Genomic DNA, 27,811 nt, shown 5'->3' on the forward strand with positions numbered 1-27,811 from the left:
ACCAAGTCTGCTCTCACCGGGATCAGATAGTAACAGAAAAGTTCACATGCTGCTTTTTATCTGCACACATCCAGAAATACAGAGACGCCTCTCATTCAGTGGATATTTGTAACTATTTTTCTCTCAATCTCAATCTTGTTTAAAGGAGCAGTATGAAGGTTTACTGCAATTCCACTGTTATCCACTGGGTGGCAGACTTCAGTCAGTTTGTAGTTTTTAGCTGCTCAGAGCTTCAACCTTCATCTTTTACAGTTAAAAAAAACTTTGACTGGATTTTTCCTTATTGATCAGACTTCGTCCTGGCACTGGGATCTGAAAACTTCAAGACTAACAGAGATGTTTCAAAATTAGATGACGTATGTGTGTATGTCATTAAAAATACATACAGAAACTGTTCCATCTGAAAAACTGTTTTGCCATCTGAGCAACTTTGCCTGTTTTTTTTTCCCAGTGTTGCAGTGTTGTTGTAGGATGATTTCTTAGTGTGTTGAGTCGAGTTTTATTACCTTTAATTCTCTAGTATAATCTTATTGTGTGCAAATAAGGAAGAAAAAAAGGAAAATGAGTTTAATCCTTCATGTTAATTCCAGGGTTATCTTTTTGCTGTTTTTTGCTATTAAAGTCAATTTGAATGAAAGTGCAGGATTCATACAAATTAAAAGGTTTGTCTTTGGTCTCAATATTTCTTACTTGTCCATTGTGTTGAGAAAGGCGGGAGTGTTATTTGCAAAGATGACTGAAATAAATTGACTTGAGTCTCAAAAAATCTGTGAAAACATGGTAAACATGAGAATGTTTCACAGTATTTTAAAACAATTACCAGTATAAAGTCTGAAAATGTCCCAGCTCCAATTAAAATATGATTGTTAGGTGCAAAATAAAAAGTGAGTCTGTTTCAGTGTGTGTTTGTGTGTACAGATTCAGCGCCGTGTCGTGATCACTGATTGGTTGTTGGGTTTAGAAGAGGAGGAAACCAGTGAACTCACAAGGTGTCTGTGTTCTTAAAGGGAGAGTTTGATCTATGAATCAAGTGGAAACACAACATCATGATCATCTTCTTCTGTGTAACCTTCAATGTTTTCCTGGTTTCAGGTAATAAAACATTTCATTATGAAAATATGGATTTACTGTGAGTTTGAAAAGAAAAAATATTTTTCCATTTGGGAAATTAAACTTTAGGATTTGGAGAAACTTAAGAAATGTTAACAATCAGAATTTGAAGGAAAGTCAACATATTCAGTGCAGAAGTTGCTCTGTGTTCTCAGTGTCTTCTCAAAGTGATCAAGTTCACCAGAATCCTCGTCACATTTACTCCCAAACTGGACAAACGGCCACAATCACGTGTCGGCATGAACTTCAGGACTACAGACAGATCTTCTGGTACAAGCAGTCCAGCGGCAGCAGCCACATGGAGCTCCTCGGATACATGAACGTGAATAACGGGCTGATGGAGGACGGAGTGACGGCAAAGCTGAGCGGCGGTGCGATGAAGGGTCAAACGTGCACGTTCACAGCCGAGAAGCTCCAGCTCAGCCGCACTGCTGTGTACTTCTGTGCTGCTTCTCAGCACAGTGCAACTTTTCCCTGCTCCTCAATACAAAAACCAGCATGAATCATGTCAGGAGGGTGCACCTGGCTCTCCCCTCAGTCCCTGGTCTCCCCCTACAGAGCCACATCAGATAAAAGGGTGGAGCTTCAGGGAGGAAACAAAAGCCTGAGCAAGACTGCAGATGTTGGCATGAAATTTCAGGATTTGAAGAATAAAATATAACCATGCTATCTTAAAATTCACACCATAAGAAACAGATTGGAAGAAGATCTGATTGACCAAGAAAACTGACATCAGAACTGATCATTTCTCACTCGCTCAAATGTAAAGTACTGGCATTAAAGACCCACTACAATGAAAATCATGTTTATCATGTTGTTGCTCACATGTATTTGTGGCATTTTTCTGATGCTGGAGGAAATATCCTGAGAAAACTACACTCGAAATTACATTTCTGAGAATTTCTGTGAGCGACAATCCAGCGGTGGTGGGGTGGGGTCTCCCATGTGTGGAGCAGCGCTGACTCCGTCCAAAACCCAAAGGTGAATTGCTGATGAGCTCTGGAGCTCTGCAGATACAGAGGCCTGGAAAATGGCACAAGTTTCATGATTTTGGCAAAAAAAAAAAAAAAAAAAAAAAAATAACCTCATAATCACCCAGATATTAACAGGCAGTGAACACCTCGACACATTCACCATCAATCTGGACTGACAGACGCTGTGACTTCCGCCTGACAAAATCCTCATCATCTCTTTCATTCTGGACGTGTTGAGCAGCAGTCCTTGGTCTCGGAATGTTCTGGTCTCAGTCTGGACTTGGTGTCGGCCCATCAAAGTCGTGGTCTTTTCTTGGTTTCAGGATCTTCCCGTCTTGGTCTTTACGTATTCTCAGGTTAGGTGGTCTTTACTGCAACACGACCTTCTGCCCAGTTGAAGCTAAACTCTGAGGTCGACCTCAGAGGGGGCCGGCCTGAAAACAGCCTCATGTTGACTCCTCTCCACTGTTTCCTCCTTTTTTCTGACTTCACAAAGTGTGGTGAGTCAGTTCATCACATTTCAACATGAAGCTATCCCATCTCCTCATCACTGTACTCTCTGCGCTCTGGATTAAAGGTATTAATTCAGTCTTTGTTTTGTACCACAAACTGTAATTTCATTTCTTGTTTCTTCAAAACAGACTAATATTGAAAAGGAGAGGATTGAGTGTTTTCTGGTCCACCTGTGTGATATTCTTTGAAGTGCACTTAGTGTTTAATACTGGAGCTTTGACAGTGAATAAAGTTTAACAAGTTCCTCATTCACCCAGTTCTTGCTATTTCTAACAGTATGATGACGGCTATGGGACCTTTTAAATTTCTGAAATTCTTGTTTCCCAGCATTTTCACCCAAATCCATCAATTTCACTCCATTCATTGCTCAAAGTGTCTTATTTTCCGTCATCTCTTTACAGGAGTTTACCTCAACAAAGAAAACCAAGTGTCGCAGGAGCCAAGAGAATTACTCTGGAAATCAGGCAGTGAAGTCCGCCTCAATTTCTCTCATCAAATCCCAAACTACTACACAATTCTGTGGTATCAGCGCCCGCGGGGGGAAACATCACTGAAGCTGATAGCCTACATATTCTACAAGACAATAACTGTGGAGGAGCCGTTTAAAGGACGCTTCAACGTGAGCGGAGACGGAGAGAAAGAGGCTCATCTTCACCTGCTCAGCCTCAAACACCCAGAAGACACTGGTGAATACTTTGGTGCAGCAACAATACACAGTGATCAGAAACACTGACTCTACTGTACAAAAACGTGTGAAGCAGCTGGAAGATAACCGCACATCGACAGGAAACTCCAAACCCAGACAGCACAGGATCAAAGCTGGTTTACAACTGTTCGCGTTTTTCCTCCATCAACTCAGAAAATAACTCACAATCAACACCTGGATCAATTTTGAGTCAATTAATTTCATGTGTGCGCACAACCACGAGTTTGGACACCTTCTTTCACATATATATTGAAAAGTATTGTATATCAGCCTCATGGTGCTTTAGAGAAAGTGCAACCTGTTTCAATATTTCAGAAATAATTTGGATTCTGTTCCAAAATTTTGATATTATTTTAAACATGACCCTTCACTGGGTGTGTCACGATTTAAAAAAACAGACTAAAGCTTAAAAAGAGATTGTGCATCATGAATCCTGAGAATTTGATTACTTTGGTTGTTGAGTATTTGAATACATTTACTTCAGTAGACCATTTTCACTTTCTACTTTACTTTCAGTAGTGACACTTGTGTAAAGAAGTGTTCGCAAACAACAGTTCTACATATTGATATCTTCTGTTTGGTATCACTGCTTGATCATTTTATCACTGAAAATCCTCTAATAATGACCTGTATTCCATGAAAAGCCTGTCTCCTTTAAAGGTGCCCTATTATGGAGTTTGCACATTTTATGCGAAACAGCGCCCCCTGCAGGCCTTGGGCGTAATGCAGCTTAGTGAAAAACTCGTCCCTGTGGCTCGTGTGCACGGAAGAGGAGGACTCCGTCTTCACTCGTTTAGTAGCGCTCAAGTAAGATTTAAGTTTCTTTTACCTGGTGGAGTCTGTGCTGGAGCTGTGGCAGTGCTAGAAGCCAGTCTTTTCTTACTTTCTGGAAGCTCCTGCTCAGTTGTTGCTCACTAAGCATCTGGCGGAGTAATGGCGGACAAAATGAAACCGAACCAGCCGGAGCGCGCATTATGTCATTCCTTTCAAATTCTCCCCAAAAAAAAGCTGGTGCCGGACCGGCACTGCAACTTTCAAGTGAGAATTTAGCGCTGTTAGAGGTACTTGTAATGAATATGTCAGGGCACACTGTACACATCATTCAAAATGTGTAACATAGTTATGGTGGAAAATAAGTATTTTTAAGGTTGTAAAACTCCTAAATGCACCTTTAATGACCAGGCAGTGGCGGTTTTTTGCACAAGTCAACTGGGAGGCAGACTCACGGGGGCGGCATGATGAAGAGGAAAAAAAAAATCATTAAATACAATTCCCTTCATGAGCTGCTTATGAAGCAGCCCCCTGCTCAACAACTCTCGGGGTCGCTCGGCAACCTGCTCCGACGAGGCACTCGTCTTGGGCTCGCCGAGGGCGCCTGAGAAGCCAGGGCCGGCCCTGTGACCGGATGCATCTTTGAAGGAAACTCAGAAAAGCCGCCTCCCAATATCAGCCTGTTCTTTTTTTTCTGTCTTGTCTTATTTCTGTGAAGCGCTACGGCGCTGTACTTACAGTAGTCTGTGCTACAGCGCCAGTCCTCCTGTTATGGCGACTGTGTGTATTACACACGTCCGGTAAAAATGGTGGAGGGACAGACAACATTAAACTCGATGTTGAACTTTAATTTTTTTCACATAAATTGAAAAAAATAAAATCAAATTATTCAAATTAATTCGATATACACCCCAGCTCTAAATTGCATTACTGTCAAAAGATCTTTCTGCTCTTTTTGAAAAATTTAAAATATAAGCCTCTCTCTGATACATGCCTCCTTCCATTAAAAGCCTGGTGCCAGATCCAGTTAAGACAAATAAAAGCCCCGGCTGCTATAAGAGGATTTACGGTATGTCAGTGATTCCCAACCAGGGGGCCTGGCCCCCACAGCAGAAGCTCACAGCAAAAATGACAATGAAGCTCATGTGGACTTTAATAAAAAAGCGTCTCGAATACACAGAAAAGTGGGAAAAAATGGAGGGAAGTCAGGCTAAAGGGAACGATTAAAAGAAACAAAGATGTGACCAACAGTTACAGACAATATGACTTCACTGAAGCAAGAGACAAAACTAGAGCTGGTGAAAGAAAATTTGAAACTGCAAGTTTTTAGGAGCATCAGACCACCAAACACTCCAAGATGGAGCGTCAACCCAGAGAGTTTATCCTCAGAATCAAGGAAGTGATCATGACAGAATATAACAAAGAAAATGGATTTTATAATAGTGCTCTGAGGTTCAATCAACTCTGGTTGAAAAATTGACCAGGGTGTGGTGGTGGTGGGGTGTTGAGTTTCCAACAGTCAACATTTGGGGTCCCACAAGAAAAATGCTGTGAATCTCTGGTTTCTGTGATATTTGCAGAAATTGAGCTGCATGAACAGATGTGACCAACAGGTGGAGGCACAGCACATGGCATCCAGCTTCCGTCATGAGGGAGTGAGGATGGATCTGCCGTCACATCACAACACCCTCCTTCTTTCTGACATGCAGCACTTTCTCCTCACCAGTCGTCAATCATGTCTTCACCTTTTCAAACCATCCTCTTCCTCTCCATCTGGTTCACAATAAGATGCTAAATTTGATCCTGACCTTCTTGAGTCATTAAGATTCACTCTAAATGTTGACTTGAATTCTCTGATTTCTTCTCTGCAGGTCAGGTGAGCGCAGCTGCAATCAAACAGTCGTCTCCACTGGTGGAGAAAGAGAGCAGTGAAGTCCACATTAACTGCGAGCATGACGATAGCAGCCTTCTGATGATGTTGTGGTATCAGCAGAAAAGAGACAGCACGGCCATGACTCTCATTGGCTATGGCTATGAAAACTCCCAAAACTACGAGGGACAGTTTGAAAAAGAATTCATGTTGACCAGGAAGAGCGTGGTGGAAGGAGCTCTGATCGTACAGAAAGCAGAGCCGTCACATTCGGCTCTTTATTTCTGTGCTGCCAGTAACAGTGATGTGGTCTGATGACACTCCTTCACTAAAAAACCTCCACGATTTCCTGTCAATGAGACTTTTGCTCTTGTTTTCAGGCTCTAGCAGCAGCACACGCCTGCAGGATGTCTCCAGCTCTGTTCGGACTCCTCCTCGTCCTGCTCCCATCATGTAAGTTCACCTTTCAAAACATCTTCATTTTATGATTATTATGAGCGTTATGATTATTGGTCTTGTATTAACATTTCTTTTTGTTTGTTTTTTGTTACTCACAGATGAAGCCAAGAGCGTGAAATTTGATCCCTCTCATCCCAAAATAGTCCACAAAACAGAAACAGTGGAGTTTAAATGCAAACACAATGACAGTGCTTTGCCTGTGATGCTCTGGTACCAGCAAACCCAGACAGATGGCTTGAATCTAATCGGATACGGCTTGCAGGGCAACGACCCGAACTATGAGGAGCAGTTCCAGACTGGCTTCGAGATTACGAGAGAAGACGTGAATAATGGGGCTCTGATCATTCGCAATGTGAACACAACAGACTCGGCTGTGTATTTCTGCGCTGCCAGTACACAGTGATGTGGTCTGATGAGAAACCCTGACTAAAAACACACTTTGGTTTCAGCAGCCTGATGAAAGGCTGCGTGAGCTCCCAATACACTCACACTCAGGATTTATGAGTACAATAGTTATCACAGAATATTTACATCGATTGGATTACATTAGTATAAGAAACTGTGGACTGGTGGGGGACCAGTCACACATGATCTGGGATTTCCACTACATCTACTGTTAAAGACTGCAAGAAAAATGGTAAAAATCTGCAGGTTGAGACCTGAGTCACCTACAATCGTACAATGGACACAAAAAAACAGACAAGCTTCATTGATGGAATGACTGGCAGCCCAACTTCAATTAACGATCCCTGTCTTTGAGAGAAGGCGGGGGCCAAGTATAAACTTTCTCAAATAAGACAAGCTTATGTCTTCTTATTTCTTCTTTTTTTAACATAGATATGTTACTGCTTACAAAGTTACTCAGTTCGTAACTGAGTACACGGTACTCACATAGTTGTCGACTTATTCAGTGATTCACCTACTGAGAGTAACACTTGTTTGTTTCTCAGACTCACCTCTCTCTCTGAGACTTCTCTGAAGCTGCAGTTTACTCTACTCCACAGACTGCAGCAGGATCACCACCGCGGCGCCACCTGCTGGATCAACCTGCAATACAATCAATGTTTCACACGTCAATATTGACAGAGATCAACATAGTTTCTGTCAATACGACCGAATCTGAGCTTCTCTGTATTCAGTCTTCTCAAATAGTGACGGTGTCTTTACACAACAAGTGAAATTTTGTTTTTCATTTCTTCTCTCTAAAAGAATTTCAAACATACAGAACTGAGTCGTGATCTTCACTTCTTCATTAAACAACAGAAGGTTGTTTCTACAGAGTCAATCAAAATAACTTCATATGTCTATGAGGGGAAGTTTAAATGGCAGTTGTTGACATATCAAAACCTCAGTGATCACACAGCATCAAACCATCTTCTAACCAGTAAATATGCGACAGTTGTCAGTTCTGACAGTTCTGAACTGCAGTCACATCAACCAAGAGAGATACAGAGGTTTACAACGCTGACATTCTGGTCAGCAGCAGATACAATATAGTAGTGACATTTCTGATGTAAGAATACAAGAGTGTGTGTGTGTGTGTGTGTGTGTGTGTGTGTGTGTGTGTGTGTGTGTGTGTGTGTGTGTGTGTGTGTGTTGCCCACTGAGCATGTGTGGAACGAGATGGAGGAGGGCTTGTCGCAAAACCCCCAGGGCCCAGGATGATGGGCCCAAACCATGCAGCCCAGTGCCCCACAAGGCTCAATGGGGCCCCTGCAAACCTCCGCAGGCAGGGCCATGCCCCCAGCCCAGGAGGCACCAGACCAGTGCCAGCCCAGGCAGGAGGGGCCTGCAGGAAAATGGGAGCTGGCACCAGGCCTCAGCACAAGCTGCCAGGTCAACACATGCAGGTCCCAAGCCCCGGAGCAGAGGGGGCCAGGGCCCCACCCTGACCCAGAGGAAGAGCCCACCATGCCCTCAGGAGCCAAGCCATACCACCCTGCCCCCAAAGCACAGCAGAGCAGAACCCAGCCTCCACATGCCACCCCAGCCCCACCCCAGATCAGGAAGACTGGAGGACCGGAGGCCCTGCCGAGGGACAGCCAGCTCCAAAACCCCGGTCAACAGTCAGAACAGCTGCCCCAAGCGCCAAAACTGCATGGTGACAGGGTTAATGGTAATAAATGTTGATTTCTTGCTGGCTGCAGACGACTCAATAATGGATGCTCGCTTGCTAACGGTGCCAAAGGCAGGAGCTCTGAAGGAGACCGTAGATCTGAAGCTGTTGCAAATACTACAATCCCCAGCCATGAAAAGATCCAACTGTTTTCAGAGTGAATTAAACCTAATCCCGTGTTCTGTGACTGACAGGGGGAGCCAAAGCACCAACAAAGCACAGATCCTGAAAGTTCACAGCAGCTTGAAGCAGAGACACTCCCACCTGCAGCTCTTCATATCCCAGAGACTGAGGCGGCTTCAGTCCTACAAAACATGCAGGTCATCATCTTAAAACAAGCCTCCCTCTCATTCTCCATCCTTATTCTGTGGATATCAGGTAATGTGACACCAACTAAAACATTTGGGCTCAAATAATCAGTTTTCACAAGTTTCTCTCATGTTTTTGCTGCTGAAACATATGTTTAGGATCTTCTCCTGGTTTATATGCACAGATCCCACTCACGCCAGTGATGTTACTCAAAAGTCCACACTGTGGAGAAACAAGGGTGACGATGCAACAATCGACTGCGAGCACACCAAGGATGCATCCTTCCTCCAGATGTACTGGTACAGACAGCTGCCTGGAGAAACCATGGAGCTGATAGTGTTCACGTCCACGGCCAGGAAAGACCACGACTTTGGAGAGTTCAGCAGAGACAAGTTCTCAGCCACCAAGACTGAAGCTCAAAGCGGGACGTTCACAGTCAAACAGCTTCAGCCTGAAGACGGCGGCCTGTATTTCTGTGCTGTGAGTCAACACAGTGAAACACACACACGCAGACCATGTGCAGAAACCTCAAGGAGCTCGTGTTGGAGAGCAGGGAGAGCAGGGGGGTCCAGCATGTGATTCATTCAATTTGGAATGAAATGACACAGGACTGGGACACAAAGAGTCGTTTTCAGGATTTTACATGAAATAAAAATTGTCTGAAAATGTAAATGATCTTCACCACTGGGAGAAGAACTCCAGATGAACTGCAAACATTCAGACCCTCAGTTCATCATGATTCAATGGTACAAACAGTCTCCCAGGAGGATGGATATAGTTTATATTGGCGTAACAGGAGATACACACACAAGTGTTGATTCTGAAATGGATCAAGAGCTTTATGCAGTGAGCGGAGACGGACACAGTTCGTCCTCTCTTCATCTTCTGAAACCGAACCAGTCCGAGGACAACACGGTGGACGACTGCGCTGCCAGCAGAGCACAGTGCAACACAAGCGATCCATGAACGCTCATTCACCATCTTATAACAGAAGTCAAAACATTCATCATCAGTCCATCTTCTACACCAGGAGTGTCGAACACAGTTCAGTTCAGAGGCCTCATTCAGCGCAATGTCTGGCTGAGTGGGCCGGACTGGTAAAATAGAGACACAATAATCTTTGAAGTTAAACTTTAAAGCATTTCATGGTTGCAGTGCAGAGGGAAAGTTTTGTGAAAGTTTACGTTTTTGTACATTTTTTCACATCTACTTAAGAAAATGACGACAATCCCAACATAACATAACTTTTAATGATCATGTTTGGTGCAAAAAACAGTGAAATATCCAGGAAACTTACTGACGGCACAAAGATCTCTGAAACAACAACAAAACAAACAAAAAAATCCCACCATTTCCTTTTTGTTTTAGAGCAAAACGGTAAGAAAATTCAATTCAACATGAAAGCTACAGGCTGAACTGAGATCTGTCACACCCCCTCAAAGGGGTTCAGGACTCCTAAACTCCTCCCACCATACAGCATCAGGGTGGCAGTTTGTTTTCCTTCAAGATGGGGTTGAAGGCTTTCAGTGACAACATCGTCAACATGATCATCATATTTCTCATCAGTCACTTTATCAGTCTTCTGGTTTCAGGTAACGACGCTTCAACAGTTTTAGACACCAGACAAAGCTGGAATTATACTGAGCAGTGTTTCATTGTTCTGTGTTGCAGGTTCTTCTTCCACTGAACGTGTGAGCCAGACGCCACAAAACATTCACAGCAAACCAGGAGAAAAAGCTGAAATCTTCTGCTCACACAGCATTGACAACTACTACACAATCCTGTGGTACAAGCAGTCCCAGGGAGAGCTGCAGCTCCTCGGATATATCTATTCAACAGATGGCAATCCAGAGCCGGGACTTGATGTGAAGATGCACGGAGACGCAAACAAGAACAAGAACAGCACATTAACCATGGAGAAACTCCAAGTCAGCAGCAGTGCAGTGTACTTCTGTGCAGCCAGTTACCACAGTGCTCCACATCACTGCTCCTCAGTACTAAAATCTCCTCATCAAACATCAAACATCCACTCACACCTGGAACTAACCAGCTGAACCAAGTCTGCTCTCACCAGGATCAGATAGTAACAAAAAAGTTCACATGCTGCTTTTTATCCGCACACATCCAGAAATACAGAGACGCCTCTCATTCAGTGGATATTTGTAACTATTTTTCTATCAGTCTCAATCTTGTTTAAAGGAGCAGTATGAAGGTTTATTGCAATTCCACTGTTGTCCACTGGGTGGAAGACTTCAGTCAGTTTGTAGTTTTTAGCTGCTCAGAGCTTCAACCTTCATCTTTTACAGTTAAAAAAAACTTCCACTGGATTTTTCCTTATTGATCAGACTTTGTCCTGGCACTGGGATCTGAAAACTTCAAGACTAACAGAGATGTTTCAAAAGTAGATTACATGCGTGTGTATATCATTGAAAGTACATACAGAAACAGTTGCATCTGAAAAACTGTTTTGCCATCTGAGCAACTTTGCCTGTTTTTTTTTCCCAGTGTTGCAGTGTTGTTGTAGGATGATTTCTTAGTTTCACAGTATTTTAAAACAATTATCAGTACAAAGTCTGAAAATGTCCCAGCTCCAATTAAAATATGATTGTTAGATGTAAAATAAAAAGTGAGTCTGTTTCAGTGTGTATTTGTGTGTACAGATTCAGCGCCGTGTCGTGATCACTGATTGGTTGTTGGGTTTAGAAGAGGAGGAAACCAGTGAACTCATAATGTGTCTGTGTTCTTAAAGGGAGGGTTTGATCTATGAAGTGGAAATACAACATCATGATCATCTTCTTCTGTGTAACCTTCAATGTTTTCCTGGTTTCAGGTAATAAAACATTTCATTATGAAAATATGGATTCACTGTGAGTTTGAAAAGAAAAAATATTTTTCCATTTGGGAAATTAAACTTTAGGATTTGCAGAAACTTAAGAAATGTTAACAATCAGAATTTGAAGGAAAGTCAACATATTCAGTGCAGAAGTTGCTCTGTGTTCTCAGTGTCTTCTCAAAGTGATCAAGTTCACCAGAATCCTCGTCACATTTACTCCCAAACTGGACAAACGGCCACAATCACGTGTCGGCATGAACTTCAGGACTACACCCTGATCTTCTGGTACAAGCAGCCCAGCGGCAGCAGCCACATGGAGCTCCTCGGATACATGAACGTGAATAACGAGCTGATGGAGGACGGAGTGACGGCGAAGTTGAGCGGCGGTGCGATGAAGGGTCAAACGTGCACGTTCACAGCCGAGAAGCTCCAGCTCAGCAGCACTGCTGTGTACTTCTGTGCTGCTTCTCAGCACAGTGCAACTTTTCCCTGCTCCTCAATACAAAAACCAGCATGAATCATGTCAGGAGGGTGCACCTGGCTCTCCCCTCAGTCCCTGGTCTCCCCCTACAGAGCCACATCAGATAAAAGGGTGGAGCTTCAGGGAGGAAACAAAAGCCTGAGCAAGACTGCAGATGTTGGCATGAAATTTCAGGATTTGAAGTATAAAATATCAGCATGCTATCTTAAAATTCACACCATATGAAATAGATTGGAAGAAGAATATCTGATTGAGCAAGAAAACTGACATCAGAACTGATCATTTCTCACTCGCTCAAATGTAAAGTACTGACATTAAAGACCCACTCCAATGAAAATCATGTTTATTATGTTGCTCACATGTTCTTGTGGCATTTTTCTGATGCTGGAGGAAACATCCTGAGAAAACTACACCCGAAATTACATTTCTGAATGTTTCTGTGAGTGACAATCCAGCGGTGGTGGGGTGGGGTCTCCCGTGTGTGGAGCAGCGCTGACTCCGTCCAAAACCCAACGGTGAATTGCTAACGAGCTCTGGAGCTCTGCAGATACAGAGGCCTGGAAAATGGCACAAGTTTCATGATTTTGGCAAAAAAAAAAAAAAAAAAAAAAAAAAAAAAACTCATAATCACCCAGATATTAACAGGCAGTGACCACCTCGACACATTCACCATCAATCCGGACTGACAGACGCTGTGACTTCCGCCTGACAAAATCCTCATCATCTCTTTCATTCTGGACGTGTTGAGCAGCAGTCCTTGGTCTCGGAATGCTCTGGTCTCAGTCAAGACTTGATGTCGGCCCATCAAAGTCGTGGTCTTTTCTTGGTTTCAGGATCTTCCCGTCTTGGTCTTTACGTATTCTCAGGTTAGGTGGTCTTTACTGCAACACGACCTTCTGCACAGTTGAAGCTAAACTCTGAGGTCGACCTCAGAGGGGGCCGGCCTGAAAACAGCCTCACGTTGACTCCTCTCCACTGTTTCCTCCTTTTTTCTGACTTCACAAAGTGTGGTGAGTCAGTTCATCACATTTCAACATGAAGCCATCCCATCTCCTCATCACTGTACTCTCTGCGCTCTGGATTAAAGGTATTAATTCAGTCTTTGTTTTGTACCACAAACTGTAATTTCATTTCTTGTTTCTTCAAAATAGACGAATATTGAAAAGGAGAGGATTGAGTGTTTTCTGGTCCACCTGTGTGATATTCTTTGAAGTGCACTTAGTGTTTAATACAGGAGCTTTGACAGTGAATAAAGTTTAACAAGTTCCTCATTCACCCAGTTCTTGCTATTTCTAACAGTATGATGACGGCTATGGGACCTTTTGAATTTCTGAAATTCTTGTTTCCCAGCATTTTCACCCAAATCCATCAATTTCACTCCATTCATTGCTCAAAGTGTCTTATTTTCCGTCATCTCTTTACAGGAGTTTACCTCAACAAAGAAAACCAAGTGTCGCAGGAGCCAAGAGAATTACTCTGGAAATCAGGCAGTGAAGTCCGCCTCAATTTTTCTCATCAAATCCCAAACTACTACACAATTCTGTGGTATCAGCGCCCGCGGGGGGAAACATCACTGAAGCTGATAGCCTACATTTTCTACAAGACAATAACTGTGGAGGAGCCGTTTAAAGGGCGCTTCAACGTGAGCGGAGACGGAGAGAAAGAGGCTCATCTTCACCTGCTCAGCCTCAAACACCCAGAAGACACTGGTGAATACTTTGGTGCAGCAACAATACACAGTGATCAGAAACACTGACTCTACTGTACAAAAACGTGTGAAGCAGCTGGAAGATAACCGCACATCGACAGGAAACTCCAAACCCAGACAGCACAGGATCAAAGCTGGTTCACAACTGTTAGCGTTTTTCCTCCATCAACTCAGAAAATAACTCACAATCAACACCTGGATCAATTTTGAGTCAATTAATTTCATGTGTGCACACAACCACGAGTTTGGACACCTTCTTTCACATATATATTGAAAAGTATTGTAAATCAGCCTCATGGTGCTTTAGAGAAAGTGCAACCTGTTTCAATATTTCAGAAATAATTTGGATTCTGTTCCAAAATTTTGATATTATTTTAAACATGACCCTTCACTGGGTGTGTCACGATTAAAAAAAACAGACTAAAGCTTAAAAAGAGATTGAGCATCATGAATCCTGAGAATTTGATTACTTTGGTTGTTGAGTATTTGAATACATTTACTTCAGTAGACCATTTTCACTTTCTACTTTACTTTCAGTAGTGACACTTGTGTAAAGAAGTGTTCGCAAACAACAGTTCTACATATTGATATCTTCTGTTTGGTATCACTGCTTGATCATTTTATCACTGAAAATCCTTTAAAGGTGCCCTATTAAGGAGTTTGCACATTTTATGTGAAACAGCGCCCCCTGCAGGCCTTGGGCATAATACAGCTTAGTGAAAAACTCGTACCTGTGGCTCGTGTGCATGGAAGAGGGGGACTCCGTCTTCACTCGTTTAGTAGCGCTCAAGTAAGATTTACGTTTCTTTTACCTGGTGGAGTCTGTGCTGGAGCTGTGGCAGTGCTAGAAGCCAGTCTTTTCTTACTTTCTGGAAGCTCCTGCTCAGTTGTTGCTCACTAAGCATCTGGCGGAGTAATGGCGGACAAAATGAAACCGAACCAGCCGGAGCGCGCATTATGTCATTCCTTTCAAATTCTCCCCAAAAAAAAGCTGGTGCCGGACCGGCACTGCAACTTTCAAGTGAGAATTTAGCGCTGTTAGAGGTACTTGTAATGAATATGTCAGGGCACACTGTACACATCATTCAAAATGTGTAACATAGTTATGGTGGAAAATAAGTATTTTTAAGGTTGTAAAACTCCTTTAACACCTTTAATGACCAGGCAGTGGCGGTTTTTTGCACAAGTCAACTGGGAGGCAAACTCACGGGGGCGGCATGATGAAGAGGAAAAAAAAATCATGAAATACAATTCCCTTCATGAGCTGCTTATGAAGCAGCCCCCTGCTCAACAACTCTCGGGGTCGCTCGGCAACCTGCTCCGACGAGGCACTCGTCTTGGGCTCGCCTAGGGCGCCTGAGAAGCCAGGGCCGGCCCTGTGACCGGATGCATCTTTGAAGGAAACTCAGAAAAGCCGCCTCCCAATATCAGCCTGTTCTTTTTTTTCTGTCTTGTCTTATTTCTGTGAAGCGCTACGGCGCTGTACTTACAGTAGTCTGTGCTACAGCGCCAGTCCTCCTGTTATGGCGACTGTGTGTATTACACACGTCCGGTAAAAATGGTGGAGGGACAGACAACATTAAACTCGATGTAGAACTTTAATTTTTTTCACTTCGATTGAAAAAATAAAATCGAATTATTCAAATTAATTCGATATACACCCCAGCTCTAAATTGCATTACTGTCAAAAGATCTTTCTGCTCTTTTTGAAAAATTTAAAATATAAGCCTCTCTCTTATACATGCCTCCTTCCATCAAAAGCCTGGTGCCTGATCCAGTTGAGACAAATAAAAGCCCCGGCTGCTATAAGAGGATTTACGGTATGTCAGTGATTCCCAACCAGGGGGCCTGGCCCCCACAGCAGAAGCTCACAGCAAAAGTGACAATGAAGCTCATGTGGACTTTAATAAAAAAGCGTCTCGAATACACAGAAAAGTGGAAAAAATGGAGGGAAGTCAGGCTAAAGGGAACGATTAAAAGAAACAAAGATGTGACCAACAGTTACAGACAATATGACTTCACTGAAGCAAGAGACAAAACTAGAGCTGGTGAAAGAAAATTTGAAACTGCAAGTTTTTAGCAGCATCAGACCACCAAACACTCCAAGATGGAGCGTCAACCCAGAGAGTTTATCCTCAGAATAAAGGAAGTGATCATGACAGAATATAACAAAGAAAATGGATTTTATAATAGTGCTCTGAGGTTCAATCAACTCTGGTTGAAAAATTGACCAGGGTGTGGTGGTGGTGGGGTGTTGAGTTTCCAACAGTCAACATTTGGGGTCCCACAAGAAAAATGCTGTGAATCGCTGGTTTCTGTGATATTTGCAGAAAGTGAGCTGCATGAACAGATGTGACCAACAGGTGGAGGCACAGCACATGGCATCCAGCTTCCGTCATGAGGGAGTCAGGATGGATCAGTCATCACGTCACAACACCCTCCTTCTTTCTGACATGCAGCACTTTCTCCTCACCAGTCGTCAATCATGTCTTCACCTTTTCAAACCATCCTCTTCCTCTCCATCTGGTTCACAATAAGATGCTAAATTTGATCCTGACCTTCTTGAGTCGTTAAGATTCCAAATAAATGTTGACTTGAATTCTCTGATTTCTTCTCTGCAGGTCAGGTGAGTGCAGTTACAATCAAACAGTCATCTCCACTGGTGGAGAAAGAGAGCAGTGAAGTCCACATGAACTGCAAGCATGACGATAGCAGCCTTCTGATGATGTTGTGGTATCAGCAGAAAAGAGACAGCACGGCCATGACTCTCATTGGCTACGGCTATGAAAACTCCCAAAACTACGAGGGACAGTTTGAAAAAGAATTCAAGCTGACCAGGAAGAGCGTGGTGGAAGGAGCTCTGATCGTACAGAAAGCAGAGCCGTCACATTCGGCTCTTTATTTCTGTGCTGCCAGTAACAGTGATGTGGTCTGATGACACTCCTTCACTAAAAAGCCTCCACGATTTCCTGTCAATGAGACTTTTGCTCTTGTTTTCAGGCTCTGGCAGCAGCACACGTCTGCAGGATGTCTCCAGCTCTGTTCGGACTCCTCCTCGTCCTGCTCCCATCATGTAAGATCACCTTTCAAAACATCTTCATTTTATGATTATTATGAGCATTATGATTATTGGTCTTGTATTAACATTTTTTTTGTTTGTTTTTTGTTACTCACAGATGAAGCCAAGAGTGTGAAATTTGATCCCTCTCATCCCAAAATAGTCCATAAAACAGAAACAGTGGAGTTTAAATGCAAACACAATGACAGTGCTATGCTTGTGATGCTCTGGTACCAGCAAACCCAGACAGTTGGCTTGAATCTAATCGGATACGGCTACCCGGGCAGCGATCCGAACTATGAGGAGCAGTTCAAGACTGGCTTTGAGATTACGAGAGGACGTGAATAATGGGGCTCTGATCATTCGCAATGTGAAAATAACAGACTCGGCTGTGTATTTCTGCGCTGCCAGTACACAGTGATGTGGTCTGATGAGAAACCCTGACTAAAAACACACTTTGGTTTCAGCAGCCTGATGAAAGGCTGCGTCAGCTCCCAATACACTCATACACAGGATTTATGAGTACAATAGTTATCACAGAATATTTCCATAGATTGGATTACATTAGTATAAGAAACTGTGGACTGGTGGGGGACCAGTCACACATGATCTGGGATTTCCACTGCATCTACTGTTAAAGACTGCAAGAAAAATGGTAAAAATCTGCTGGTTGAGACCTGAGTCACCTACAATCGTACAATGGACACAAAAAAAACAGACAAGCTTCATTGATGGAATGACTGACAGCCCAACTTCAATTAACGATCCCTGTCTTTGAGAGAAGGCGGGGGCCAAGATTAAACTTTCTCAAATAAGACATGCTTATGTCTTCTTATTTCTTCTTTTTTTAACATAGATATGTTACTGCTTACAAAGTTACTCAGTTCGTAACCGAGTACACGGTACTCACATAGTTGTCGACTTATTCAGTGATTCACCTACTGAGAGTAACACTTGTTTGTTTCTCAGACTCACCTCTCTTTCTGAGACTCCTCTGAAGCTGCAGTTTACTCCAGACTCCACAGACTGCAGCAGGATCATCACCGCGGCGCCACCTGCTGGATCAACCTGCAATACAATCAATGTTTCACACGCCAATATTTACAGAGATCAACATAGTTTCTGTCAATACGACCCAATCTGAGCTTCTCTGTATTCAGTCTTCTCAAATAGTGACGGTGTCTTTACACAACAAGCGAAATTTTGTTTTTCATTTCTTTTCTCTAAAAGAATTTCAAACATACAGAACTGAGTCGTGATCTTCACTTCTTCATGAAACAACAGAAGGTTGATTCTACAGAGTCAATCAAAATAACTTCATATGTCTATGAGGGGAAGTTTAAATGGCAGTTGCTGACATATCAAAACCTCAGTGATCACACAGCATCAAACCATCTTCTAACCAGTAAATATGCGACAGCTGTGCTCCAGACAGTTCTGAACTGCAGTCACATCAACCAAGAGAGATACAGAGGTTTATAACGCTGACATTCTGGTCAGCAGCAGATTTGATATAGTAGTGACATTTCTGATGTAAGAATACAAGAGTGTGTGTGTGTGTGTGTGTGTGTGTGTGTGTGTGTGTGTGTGTGTGTGTGTGTGTGTGTGTGTGTGTGTGTTGCAGAGGGGGCCAGGGCCCCACCCAAATCCAGAGGAAGAGTCCACCGTGCCCCCAGGAGCCAAGCCCGACCACCCGGCCCCTAAGGCGGAGCAGAGCAGAGCCCAGCCTCCACACACCAGCCCAGCCCCACCCCGGATCAGGAAGATTGGAGGACCGGACGCCCTGCCGAGGGACAGCCAGCTCCCCAACCCCGGCCAACCAGCAGCCCACCCATCGATCAATCCAACCCCCAGTGTCACCTCACCCACCCCAACCCTGTGAATATACAGGCACACACACACGTACACACCCACTGGGGATGAAACGACCACCAGCACAATGATGAAACAAAGCAGAGCCTCCAACAGCCAGAACAGCTGCTCCAAACACCAAACACCACCAAAACCCTATGCTGATATGGGAAATGGTAATAAATGCTCATTTCTTGCTGACTGCAGGCGACTCAATAATGGATGCTGGCTTGCTAACGGTGCCAAAGGCAGGAGTTCTGAAGGAGACCGTAGATCTGAAGCTGTTGCAAATACTACAATCCTCAGCCATGAAAAGATCCAACTGTTTTCAGACTGATTTCAACCTAATCCCGTGTTCTGTGACTGACAGGGGGAGCCAAAGCACCAACAAAGCACAGATCCTGAAGGCTCACAGCAGCTTGAAGCAGAGACACTCCCACCTGCAGCTCTTCATATCCCAGAGACTCAGGCGGCTTCAGTCCTACAAAATATGCAGGTCATCATCTTAAAACAAGCCTTCCTCTCATTCTCCATCTTTATTCTGTGGATATCAGGTAATGCGACACCATTTGGGCTCAAATAATCAGTTTTCACAAGTTTCTCTCATGTTTTTGCTGCTGAAACATATGTTTAGGATCTTCTCCTGGTTTATATGCACAGATCCCAGTCACGGCAGTGATGTTACTCAAAAGTCCACACTGTGGAGAAACAAGGGTGACGATGCAACAATCGACTGCGAGCACACCAAGGATGCATCCTTCCTCCAGATGTACTGGTACAGACAGCTGCCTGGAGAAACCATGGAGCTGATAGTGTTCACGTCCACGGCCAGGAAAGACCACGACTTTGGAGAGTTCAGCAGAGACAAGTTCTCAGCCACCAAGACTGAAGCTCAAAGCGGGACGTTCACAGTCAAACAGCTTCAACCTGAAGACGGCGGCCTGTATTTCTGTGCTGTGAGTCAACACAGTGAAACACACACACACAGACCATGTGCAGAAACCTCAAGGAGCTCGTGTTGAAGAGCAGGGAGAGCAGGGGGGGTCCAGCATGTGATTCATTCAATTTGGAATGAAATGATACAGGACTGGGACACAAAGAGTCGTTTTCAGGATTTTACATGAAATAAAAATTGTCTGAAAATGTAAATGATCTTCACCACTGGGAGAAGAACTCCAGATGAACTGCAAACATTCAGACCCTCAGTTCATCTTGATTCAATGGTACAAACAGTCTCCAAGGAGGATGGATATAGTTTATGTTGACGTAACAGGAGATACACACACAAGTGTTGATTCTGAAATGGATCAAGAGCTTTATGCAGCGAGCGGAGACGGACACAGTTCGTCCTCTCTTCATCTTCTGAAACCGAACCAGTCCAAGGACAACACGGTGGACGACTGCGCTGCCAGCAGAGCACAGTGCAACACGAGTGCTCCATGAACGCTCATTCACCATCTTATAACAGAAGTCAAAACATTCATCATCCCTCCATCTTCTACACCAGGAGTGTCGAACACAGTTCAGTTCAGAGGCCTCATTCAGCGCAATGTCTGGCTGAGTGGGCCGGACTGGTAAAATAGAGACACAACTATCTTTGAAGTTAAACTTTAAAGCGTTTCGTGGTTGTAGTGCAGAGGGAAAGTTTTGTGAAAGTTTACGTTTTTGTACATTTTTTCACATCTACTCCAGAAAATGACGACAATCCCAACATAACATAACTTTTAATGATCATGTTTGGTGCAAAAAACAGTGAAATATCCAGGAAACTTACTGACAGCACAAAGATCTCTAAAACTGTCAGGACCCGCACAGCAGCAGCCTCCTAGTGGTGCTGTGCGGTTCTGGTTTTTGTTTTTCAGGTGGGTGGAGCTGGAGAGGAGGCTTGCTGCAGCATGGGTTCAGCTCGTCAGCAGGATGACTTTCAGCTGCTTGGGACACTGGCACTATTTAAGCAACACCCAGGTTGAGAGTCAGCGCTGGATCGTAACATCTATGCCCATGTGTGACGTGTGTGAGCACTTTCAGCTGAGTAGCTACCCAAGATAACATAGTTATTCTTATTTGCAGTTTGAGCCCCGATCAGCCTGCCACAGTGCCCAGCAGCTCTCTGCCTCTCCAGCCGCCCACCTGCCCCGAACTGTCTCAGGACGCAGAGCCAGGACACCACTACTGAAGCTCGCCACCGACAATTCGGACTGAGCCCCTTCAGATCAGCCGCCTGGACTCGCTGGTTCCTGACCCCCCGGAATAAACTGTTCTTGCATCCTTCAGACCCGCCTCCGACTTGCTGTCTGCGTCTGAGCCTCTGTACAGACCGTAACAAAAACAAAAACAAAACAGAAAAAAATTGCATTATTTCCTCTTTGTTTTAGACCAAAACGGTAAGAAAACATGAAAATTCAATTCAATGTGGAAGCTTCAGGCTGAACTGAGATCTGTCACACCCCTTCAAAGGGGTTCAGGACTCCTAAACTCCTCCCACCGTACAGCATCAGGGTGGCAGTTTGTTTTCCTTCAAGATGGAGTTGAAGGTTTTTACTGACAACATCGTCAACATGATCCATCATATTTCTCATCAGTCACTTTATCAGTCTTCTGGTTTCAGGTAACGGCGTTCCAAAAGTTTAAGACAGCACACAAAGCTGGAATTATAGTGTAAAATGTTTCATTGTTCTGTGTTGCAGGTTCTTCTTCCACTGAACGTGTGAGCCAGACGCCACCAAACATTCACAGCAAACCAGGAGAAAAAGCTGAAATCTACTGCTCACACAGCATTGACAACTACTACACAATCCTGTGGTACAAGCAGTCTCAGGGAGAGCTGCAGCTCCTCGGATATATTGCTTTCACAGACGGCCAACCGGAGCCGGGACTGGACGTGAAGATGCACGGAGACGCAAACAAGAACAAGAACAGCACGTTAACCATGGAGAAGCTCCAAGTCAACAGCAGTGCAGTGTACTTCTGTGCAGCCAGTTACCACAGTGCTCCACATCACTGCTCCTCAGTACTAAAACCTCCTCATCAAACATCAAACATCCACTCACACCTGGAACTAACCAGCTGAACCAAGTCTGCTCTCACCAGGATCAGATAGTAACAAAAATGTTCACATGCTGCTTTTTATCTGCACACATCCAGAAACAAAGACACTCCTCTCATTCAGTGGATATTTGTAACTATTTTTCTCTCAATCTCAATCTTGTTTAAAGGAGCAGTATGAAGGTTTACTGCAATTCCACTGTTATCCACTGGGTGGAAGACTTTAGTCAGTTTGTAGTTTTTAGCTGCTCAGAGCTTCAATCTTCATCTTTTACAGTTAAAAAAAACTTTGACTGGATTTTTCCTTATTGATCAGACTTCGTCCTGGCACTGGGATCTGAAAACTTCAAGACTAACAGAGATGTTTCAAAATTAGATTACGTATGTGTGTATGTCATTAAAAATACATACAGAAACTGTTCTATCTGAAAAACTGTTTTGCCATCTGAGCAACTTTGCCTGTTTTTTTCCCCCAGTGTTGCAGTGTTGTTGTAGGATGATTTCTTAGTGTGTTGAGTCGAGTTTTATTACCTTTAATTCTCTAGTATAATCTTATTGTGTGCAAAGAAGGAAGAAAAAAAGGAAAATGAGTTTAATCCTTCATGTTAATTCCAGGGTTATCTTTTTGCTGTTTTTTGCTATTAAAGTCAATTTGAATGAAAGTGCAGGATTCATACAAATTAAAAGGTTTGTCCTTGGTCTCAATATTTCTTACTTGTCCATTGTGTTGAGAAAGGCGGGAGTGTTATTTGCAAAGATGACTGAAATAAATTGACTTGAGTCTCAAAAAATCTGTGAAAACATGGTAAACATGAGAATGCTTCACAGTATTTTAAAACAATTACCAGTATAAAGTCTGAAAATGTCCCAGCTCCAATTAAAATATGATTGTTAGGTGTAAAATAAAAAGTGAGTCTGTTTCAGTGTGTGTGTACAGATTCAGCGTCGTGTCGTGATCACTGATTGGTTGTTGGGTTTAGAAGAGGAGGAAACCAGTGAACTCACAGGGTGTGTGTGTTCTTAAAGGGAGAGTTTGATCTATGAATCAAGTGGAAACACAACATCATGATCATCTTCTTCTGTGTAACCTTCAATGTTTTCCTGGTTTCAGGTAATAAAACATTTCATTATGAAAATATGGATTCACTGTGAGTTTGAAAAGAAAAAATATTTTTCCATTTGGGAAATTAAACTTTAGGATTTGGAGAAACTTCAGAAATGTTAACAATCAGAATTTGAAGGAAAGTCAACATATTCAGTGCAGAAGTTGCTCTGTGTTCTCAGTGTCTTCTCAAAGTGATCAAGTTCACCAGAATCCTCGTCACATTTACTCCCAAACTGGACAAACGGCCACAATCACGTGTCGGCATGAACTTCAGGACTACACCTGGATCTTCTGGTACAAGCAGCCCAGCGGCAGCAGCCACATGGAGCTCCTCGGATACATGAACGTGAATAACGGGCTAATGGAGGACGGAGTGACGGCGAAGCTGAGCGGCGGTGCGATGAAGGGTCAAACGTGCACGTTCACAGCCGAGAAGCTCCAGCTCAGCAGCACTGCTGTGTACTTCTGTGCTGCTTCTCGGCACAGTGCAACTTTTCCCTGCTCCTCAATACAAAAACCAGCATGAATCATGTCAGGAGGGTGCACCTGGCTCTCCCCTCAGTCCCTGGTCTCCCCCTGCAGAGCCACATCAGATAAAAGGGTGGAGCTTCAGGGAGGAAACAAAAGCCTGAGCAAGACTGCAGATGTTGGCATGAAATTTCAGGATTTGAAGAATAAAATATAACCATGCTATCTTAAAATTCACACCATATGAAACAGATTGGAAGAAGAAGATCTGATTGAGCAAGAAAACTGACATCAGAACTGATCATTTCTCACTCGCTCAAATGTAAAGTACTGACATTAAAGATCCACTCCAATGAAAATCATGTTTATTATGTTACTCACATGTTCTTGTGGCATTTTTCTGATGCTGGGGAAATATCCTGAGAAAACTAAGCTCAAAATTACATTTCTGAATGTTTCTGTGAGTGACAATCCAGCGGTGGTGGGGTGGGGTCTCCCGTGTGTGGAGCAGCGCTGACTCCATCCAAAACCCAGAGGTGAATTGCTGATGAGCTCTGGAGCTCTGCAGATACAGAGGCCTGGAAAATGGCACAAGTTCCATGATTTTGGCAAAAAAAAAACAACAAAAAACCTCATAATCACCCAGATATTAACAGGTAGTGACCACCTCGACACATTCACCATCAATCCGGACTGACAGACGCTGTGACTTCCGCCTGACAAAGTCCTCATCATCTCTTTCATTCTGGACGTGTTGAGCAGCAGTCCTTGGTCTCGGAATGTTCTGGTCTCAGTCTAGACTTGATGTCGGCCCATCAAAGTCGTGGTCTTTTCTTGGTTTCAGGATCTTCCCATCTTGGTCTTCACGTATTCTCAGGTTAGGTGGTCTTTACTGCAACACGACCTTCTGCCCAGTTGAACCTAAACTCAGAGGTCGACCTCAGAGGGGGCTGGTCTGAAAACAGCCTCACGTTGACTCCTCTCCACTGTTTCCTCCTTTTTTCTGACTTCACAATGCGTGGAGAGTCTGTTAATCACATTTCAACATGAAGCCATCCCATCTCCTCATCACTGTACTCTCTGCACTCTGGATTAAAGGTATTAATTCAGTCTTTGTTTTGTACCACAAACTAATTTAATTCTTGTTTCTTCAAAATAGACGAATATTGAAAAGGAGAGGATTGAGTGTTTTCTGGTCCACCTGTGTGATATTCTTTGAAGTGCACTTAGTGTTTAATACAGGAGCTTTGACAGTGAATAAAGTTGAAGAAGTTCCTCATTCACCCAGTTCTTGCTATTTCTAACAGTATGATGACGGCGATGGGAATTTTGAATTTCTGAAATTCTTGTTTCCCAGCAATTTCACCCAAATCCATCAATTTCTCTCCATTCATTGCTCAAAGTGTCTTATTTTCCATCATCTCTGTACAGGAGTTTACCTCAACAAAGAAAACCAAGTGTCACAGAAGCCAAGAGAATTACTCTGGAAACTAGGCAGTGAAGTCCGCCTCAATTTCTCTCATCAAATCTCAAGCTACTACACAATTCTGTGGTATCAGCGCCCGCGGGGGGACACGTCACTGAAGCTGATAGCCTACATATACTACAAGACAATAACCGTGGAGGAGCCGTTTAAAGGACGCTTCAATGTGAGCGGAGACGGACAGAAAGAGGCTCATCTTCACCTGCTCAGCCTCAAACACCCAGAAGACACTGGTGAATACTTTGGTGCAGCAACAATACACAGTGATCAGAAACACTGACTCTACTGTACAAAAACATGTGAAGCAGCTGGAAGATAACCGCACATCGACAGGAAACTCCAAACCCAGACAGCACAGGATCAAGGTAGGTTTACAACCATTCACGTTTTTCCTTCATCAACTCAGAAAATAACTCACAATCAACACCTGGATCAATTTTGAGTCGATCAACTTCATGTGTGCACACAACCAGGAGTTTGGACACCTTCTTTCACATATATATTGAAAAGTATTGTAAATCAGCCTCATGGTGCTTTAGAGAAAGTGCAACCTGTTTCAATATTTCAGAAATAATTTGGATTCTGTTCCAAAATTTTGATATTATTTTAAACATGACCCTTTATTGGATGTGTCACGATTTAAAAAAAACAGACTAAAAAAAAAAGAGATTGAGCATCATGAATCCTGAGAATTTGATTACTTTGGTTGTTGAGTATTTGAATACATTTACTTCAGTAGACTATTTTCACTTTCTACTTTACTTTCAGTAGTGACACTTGTGTAAAGAAGTGTTCGCAAACAACAGTTCTACATATTGATATCTTCTGTTTGGTATTACTGCTTGATCATTTTATCACTGAAAATCCTCTAATAATGACCTGTATTCCATGAAAAGCCTGTCTCCTTTAAAGGTGCCCTATTATGGAGTTTGCACATTTTATGCGAAACAGCGCCCCCTGCAGGCCTTCGGCATAATGCAGCTTAGTGAAAAACTCGTCCCTGTGGCTCGTGTGCACGGAAGAGGGGAACTCCGTCTTCACTCGTTTAGAAGCGCTCAAGTAAGATGTAAGTGTCCTCTACCTGGTGGAGTCTGTGTGGAGCTGTGGCAGTGCTAGAAGCCAGTCTTTTCTTACTTTTCTTTACTTTACTTTACCTGCACTGCAACTTTCAAGTGAGAATTTAGCGCTGTTAGAGGTACTTGTAATGAATATGTCAGGGCACACTGTACACATCATTCAAAATGTGGAACATAGTTATGGTGGAAAATAAGTATTTTTAAGGTTGTAAAACTCCTTTAACATCTTTAATGACCAGGCAGTGGCGGTTTTTTCCACAAGTCAACTGGGAGGCAGACTCACGGGGGCGGCATGATGAAGGGGGAAAAAAAATCATGAAATACAATTCCCTTCATGAGCTGCTTATGAAGCAGCCCCCTGCTCAACAACTCTCGGGGTTGCTCGGCAACCTGCTCCGACGAGGCACTCGTCTTGGGCTCGCCTCGGGCGCCTGAGAAGCCAGGGCCGGCCCTGTGACCGGATGCATCTTTGAAGGAAACTCAGAAAAGCCGCCTCCCAATATCAGCCTGTTCTTTTTTTTCTGTCTTGTCTTATTTCTGTGAAGCGCTACGGCGCTGTACTTACAGTAGTCTGTGCTACAGCGCCAGTCCTCCTGTTATGGCGACTGTGTGTATTACACACGTCCGGTAAAAATGGTGGAGGGACAGACAACATTAAACTCGATGTTGAACTTCAAATTTTTTCACATCGATTGAAAAAATAAAATCGAATTATTCGAATTAATTCGATATACACCCCAGCTCTAAATTGCATTACTGTCAAAAGATCTTTCTGCTCTTTTTGAAAAATTTTAAATATAAGCCTCTCTCTTATACATGCCTCCTTCCATTAAAAGCCTGGTGCCTGATCCAGTTAGGACAAATAAAAGCCCCGGCTGCTATAAGAGGATTTACGGTATGTCAGTGATTCCCAACCAGGGGGCCTGGCCCCCACAGCAGAAGCTCACAGCAAAAATGACAATGAAGCTCATGTGGACTTTAATAAAAAAGCGTCTCGAATACACAGAAAAGTGGAAAAAATGGAGGGAAGTCAGGCTAAAGGGAACGATTAAAAGAAACAAAGATGTGACCAACAGTTACAGACAATATGACTTCACTGAAGCAAGAGACAAAACTAGAGCTGGTGAAAGAAAATTTGAAACTGCAAGTTTTTAGCAGCATCAGACCACCAAACACTCCATGACCCCGAGTTCATCCTCAGAATAAAGGAAGTGATCATGACAGAATATAACAAAGAAAATGGATTTTATAATAGTGCTCTGAGGTTCCATCAACTCTGGTTGAACAATTGATCAGGGTGTGGTGGTGGTGGTGGGGTGTTGAGGTTCCAATCGTCAACATTTGGGGTTCCTCAAGAAAAATGCTGTGAATCACTGGTTTCTGTGATCATGAACAGATGTGACCAACAGGTGGAGGCACAGCACATGGCATCCAGCCTCCGTCATGAGGGAGTGAGGATGGATCAGTCGTCACATCACAACACCCTCCTTCTTTCTGACATGCAACACTTTCTCCTCACCAGTCGTCAATCATGTCTTCACCTGTTCAAACCATCCTCTTCCTCTCCATCTGGTTCACAAGTAAGATGCTAAATTTGATCCTGACCTCCTTGAGTCGTTAAGATTCATTATAAATGTTGACTTGAATTCTCTTACTTCTTCTCTGCAGGTCAGGTGAGCGCAGCTACAATCAAACAGTCATCTCCACTGGTGGAGAAAGAGAGCAGTGAAGTCCACATTAACTGCAAGCATGACGATAGCAGCCTTCTGATGATGTTGTGGTATCAGCAGAAAAGAGACAGCACGGCCATGACTCTCATTGGCTACGGCTATGAAAACTCCCAAAACTACGAGGGACAGTTTGAAAAAGAATTCA

At 43.4% G+C, this 27,811-nt stretch overlaps 1 protein-coding gene and 4 gene segments (V, D, J or C); all 5 read left to right on the forward strand.

The window, feature by feature from the left end:
* The first annotated feature begins 5,808 nt into the window (after positions 1–5,808).
* On the forward strand, positions 5,809–6,961 carry LOC115406818 (T-cell receptor alpha chain V region PHDS58-like). The segment is given in 3 exon segments: positions 5,809–5,950; positions 6,325–6,397; positions 6,502–6,961. Coding segments are annotated over 2 exon segments (351 nt in total).
* A 3,374-nt stretch (positions 6,962–10,335) lies between these two features.
* On the forward strand, positions 10,336–10,882 carry LOC115407183 (T cell receptor alpha variable 36/delta variable 7-like). The segment is given in 2 exon segments: positions 10,336–10,420; positions 10,500–10,882. Coding segments are annotated over 2 exon segments (468 nt in total).
* A 670-nt stretch (positions 10,883–11,552) lies between these two features.
* Positions 11,553–12,197, forward strand: LOC115406808 (Ig kappa chain V-V region MOPC 149-like). The segment is given in 2 exon segments: positions 11,553–11,658; positions 11,832–12,197. Coding segments are annotated over 2 exon segments (414 nt in total).
* Positions 12,198–18,977: 6,780 nt separating this feature from the next.
* Positions 18,978–27,811, forward strand: part of LOC115407184 (M1-specific T cell receptor beta chain-like) — a 93,986-nt gene continuing 85,152 nt past the window's right edge. Inside the window, exons 1-3 of the mRNA XM_030117533.1 lie at positions 18,978–19,028; positions 19,130–19,313; positions 19,420–19,719. Of these exons, the coding sequence (XP_029973393.1) occupies positions 18,978–19,028; positions 19,130–19,313; positions 19,420–19,719 (535 nt within the window). The remainder of the gene's footprint in view (positions 19,029–19,129; positions 19,314–19,419; positions 19,720–27,811) is intronic.
* On the forward strand, positions 22,836–23,540 carry LOC115406811 (Ig kappa chain V-V region MOPC 149-like). The segment is given in 2 exon segments: positions 22,836–22,915; positions 23,089–23,540. Coding segments are annotated over 2 exon segments (393 nt in total).

Source organism: Salarias fasciatus, chromosome 19, assembly GCF_902148845.1.
Source record: "Salarias fasciatus chromosome 19, fSalaFa1.1, whole genome shotgun sequence".
Lineage (NCBI taxonomy): Eukaryota > Metazoa > Chordata > Actinopteri > Blenniiformes > Blenniidae > Salarias > Salarias fasciatus.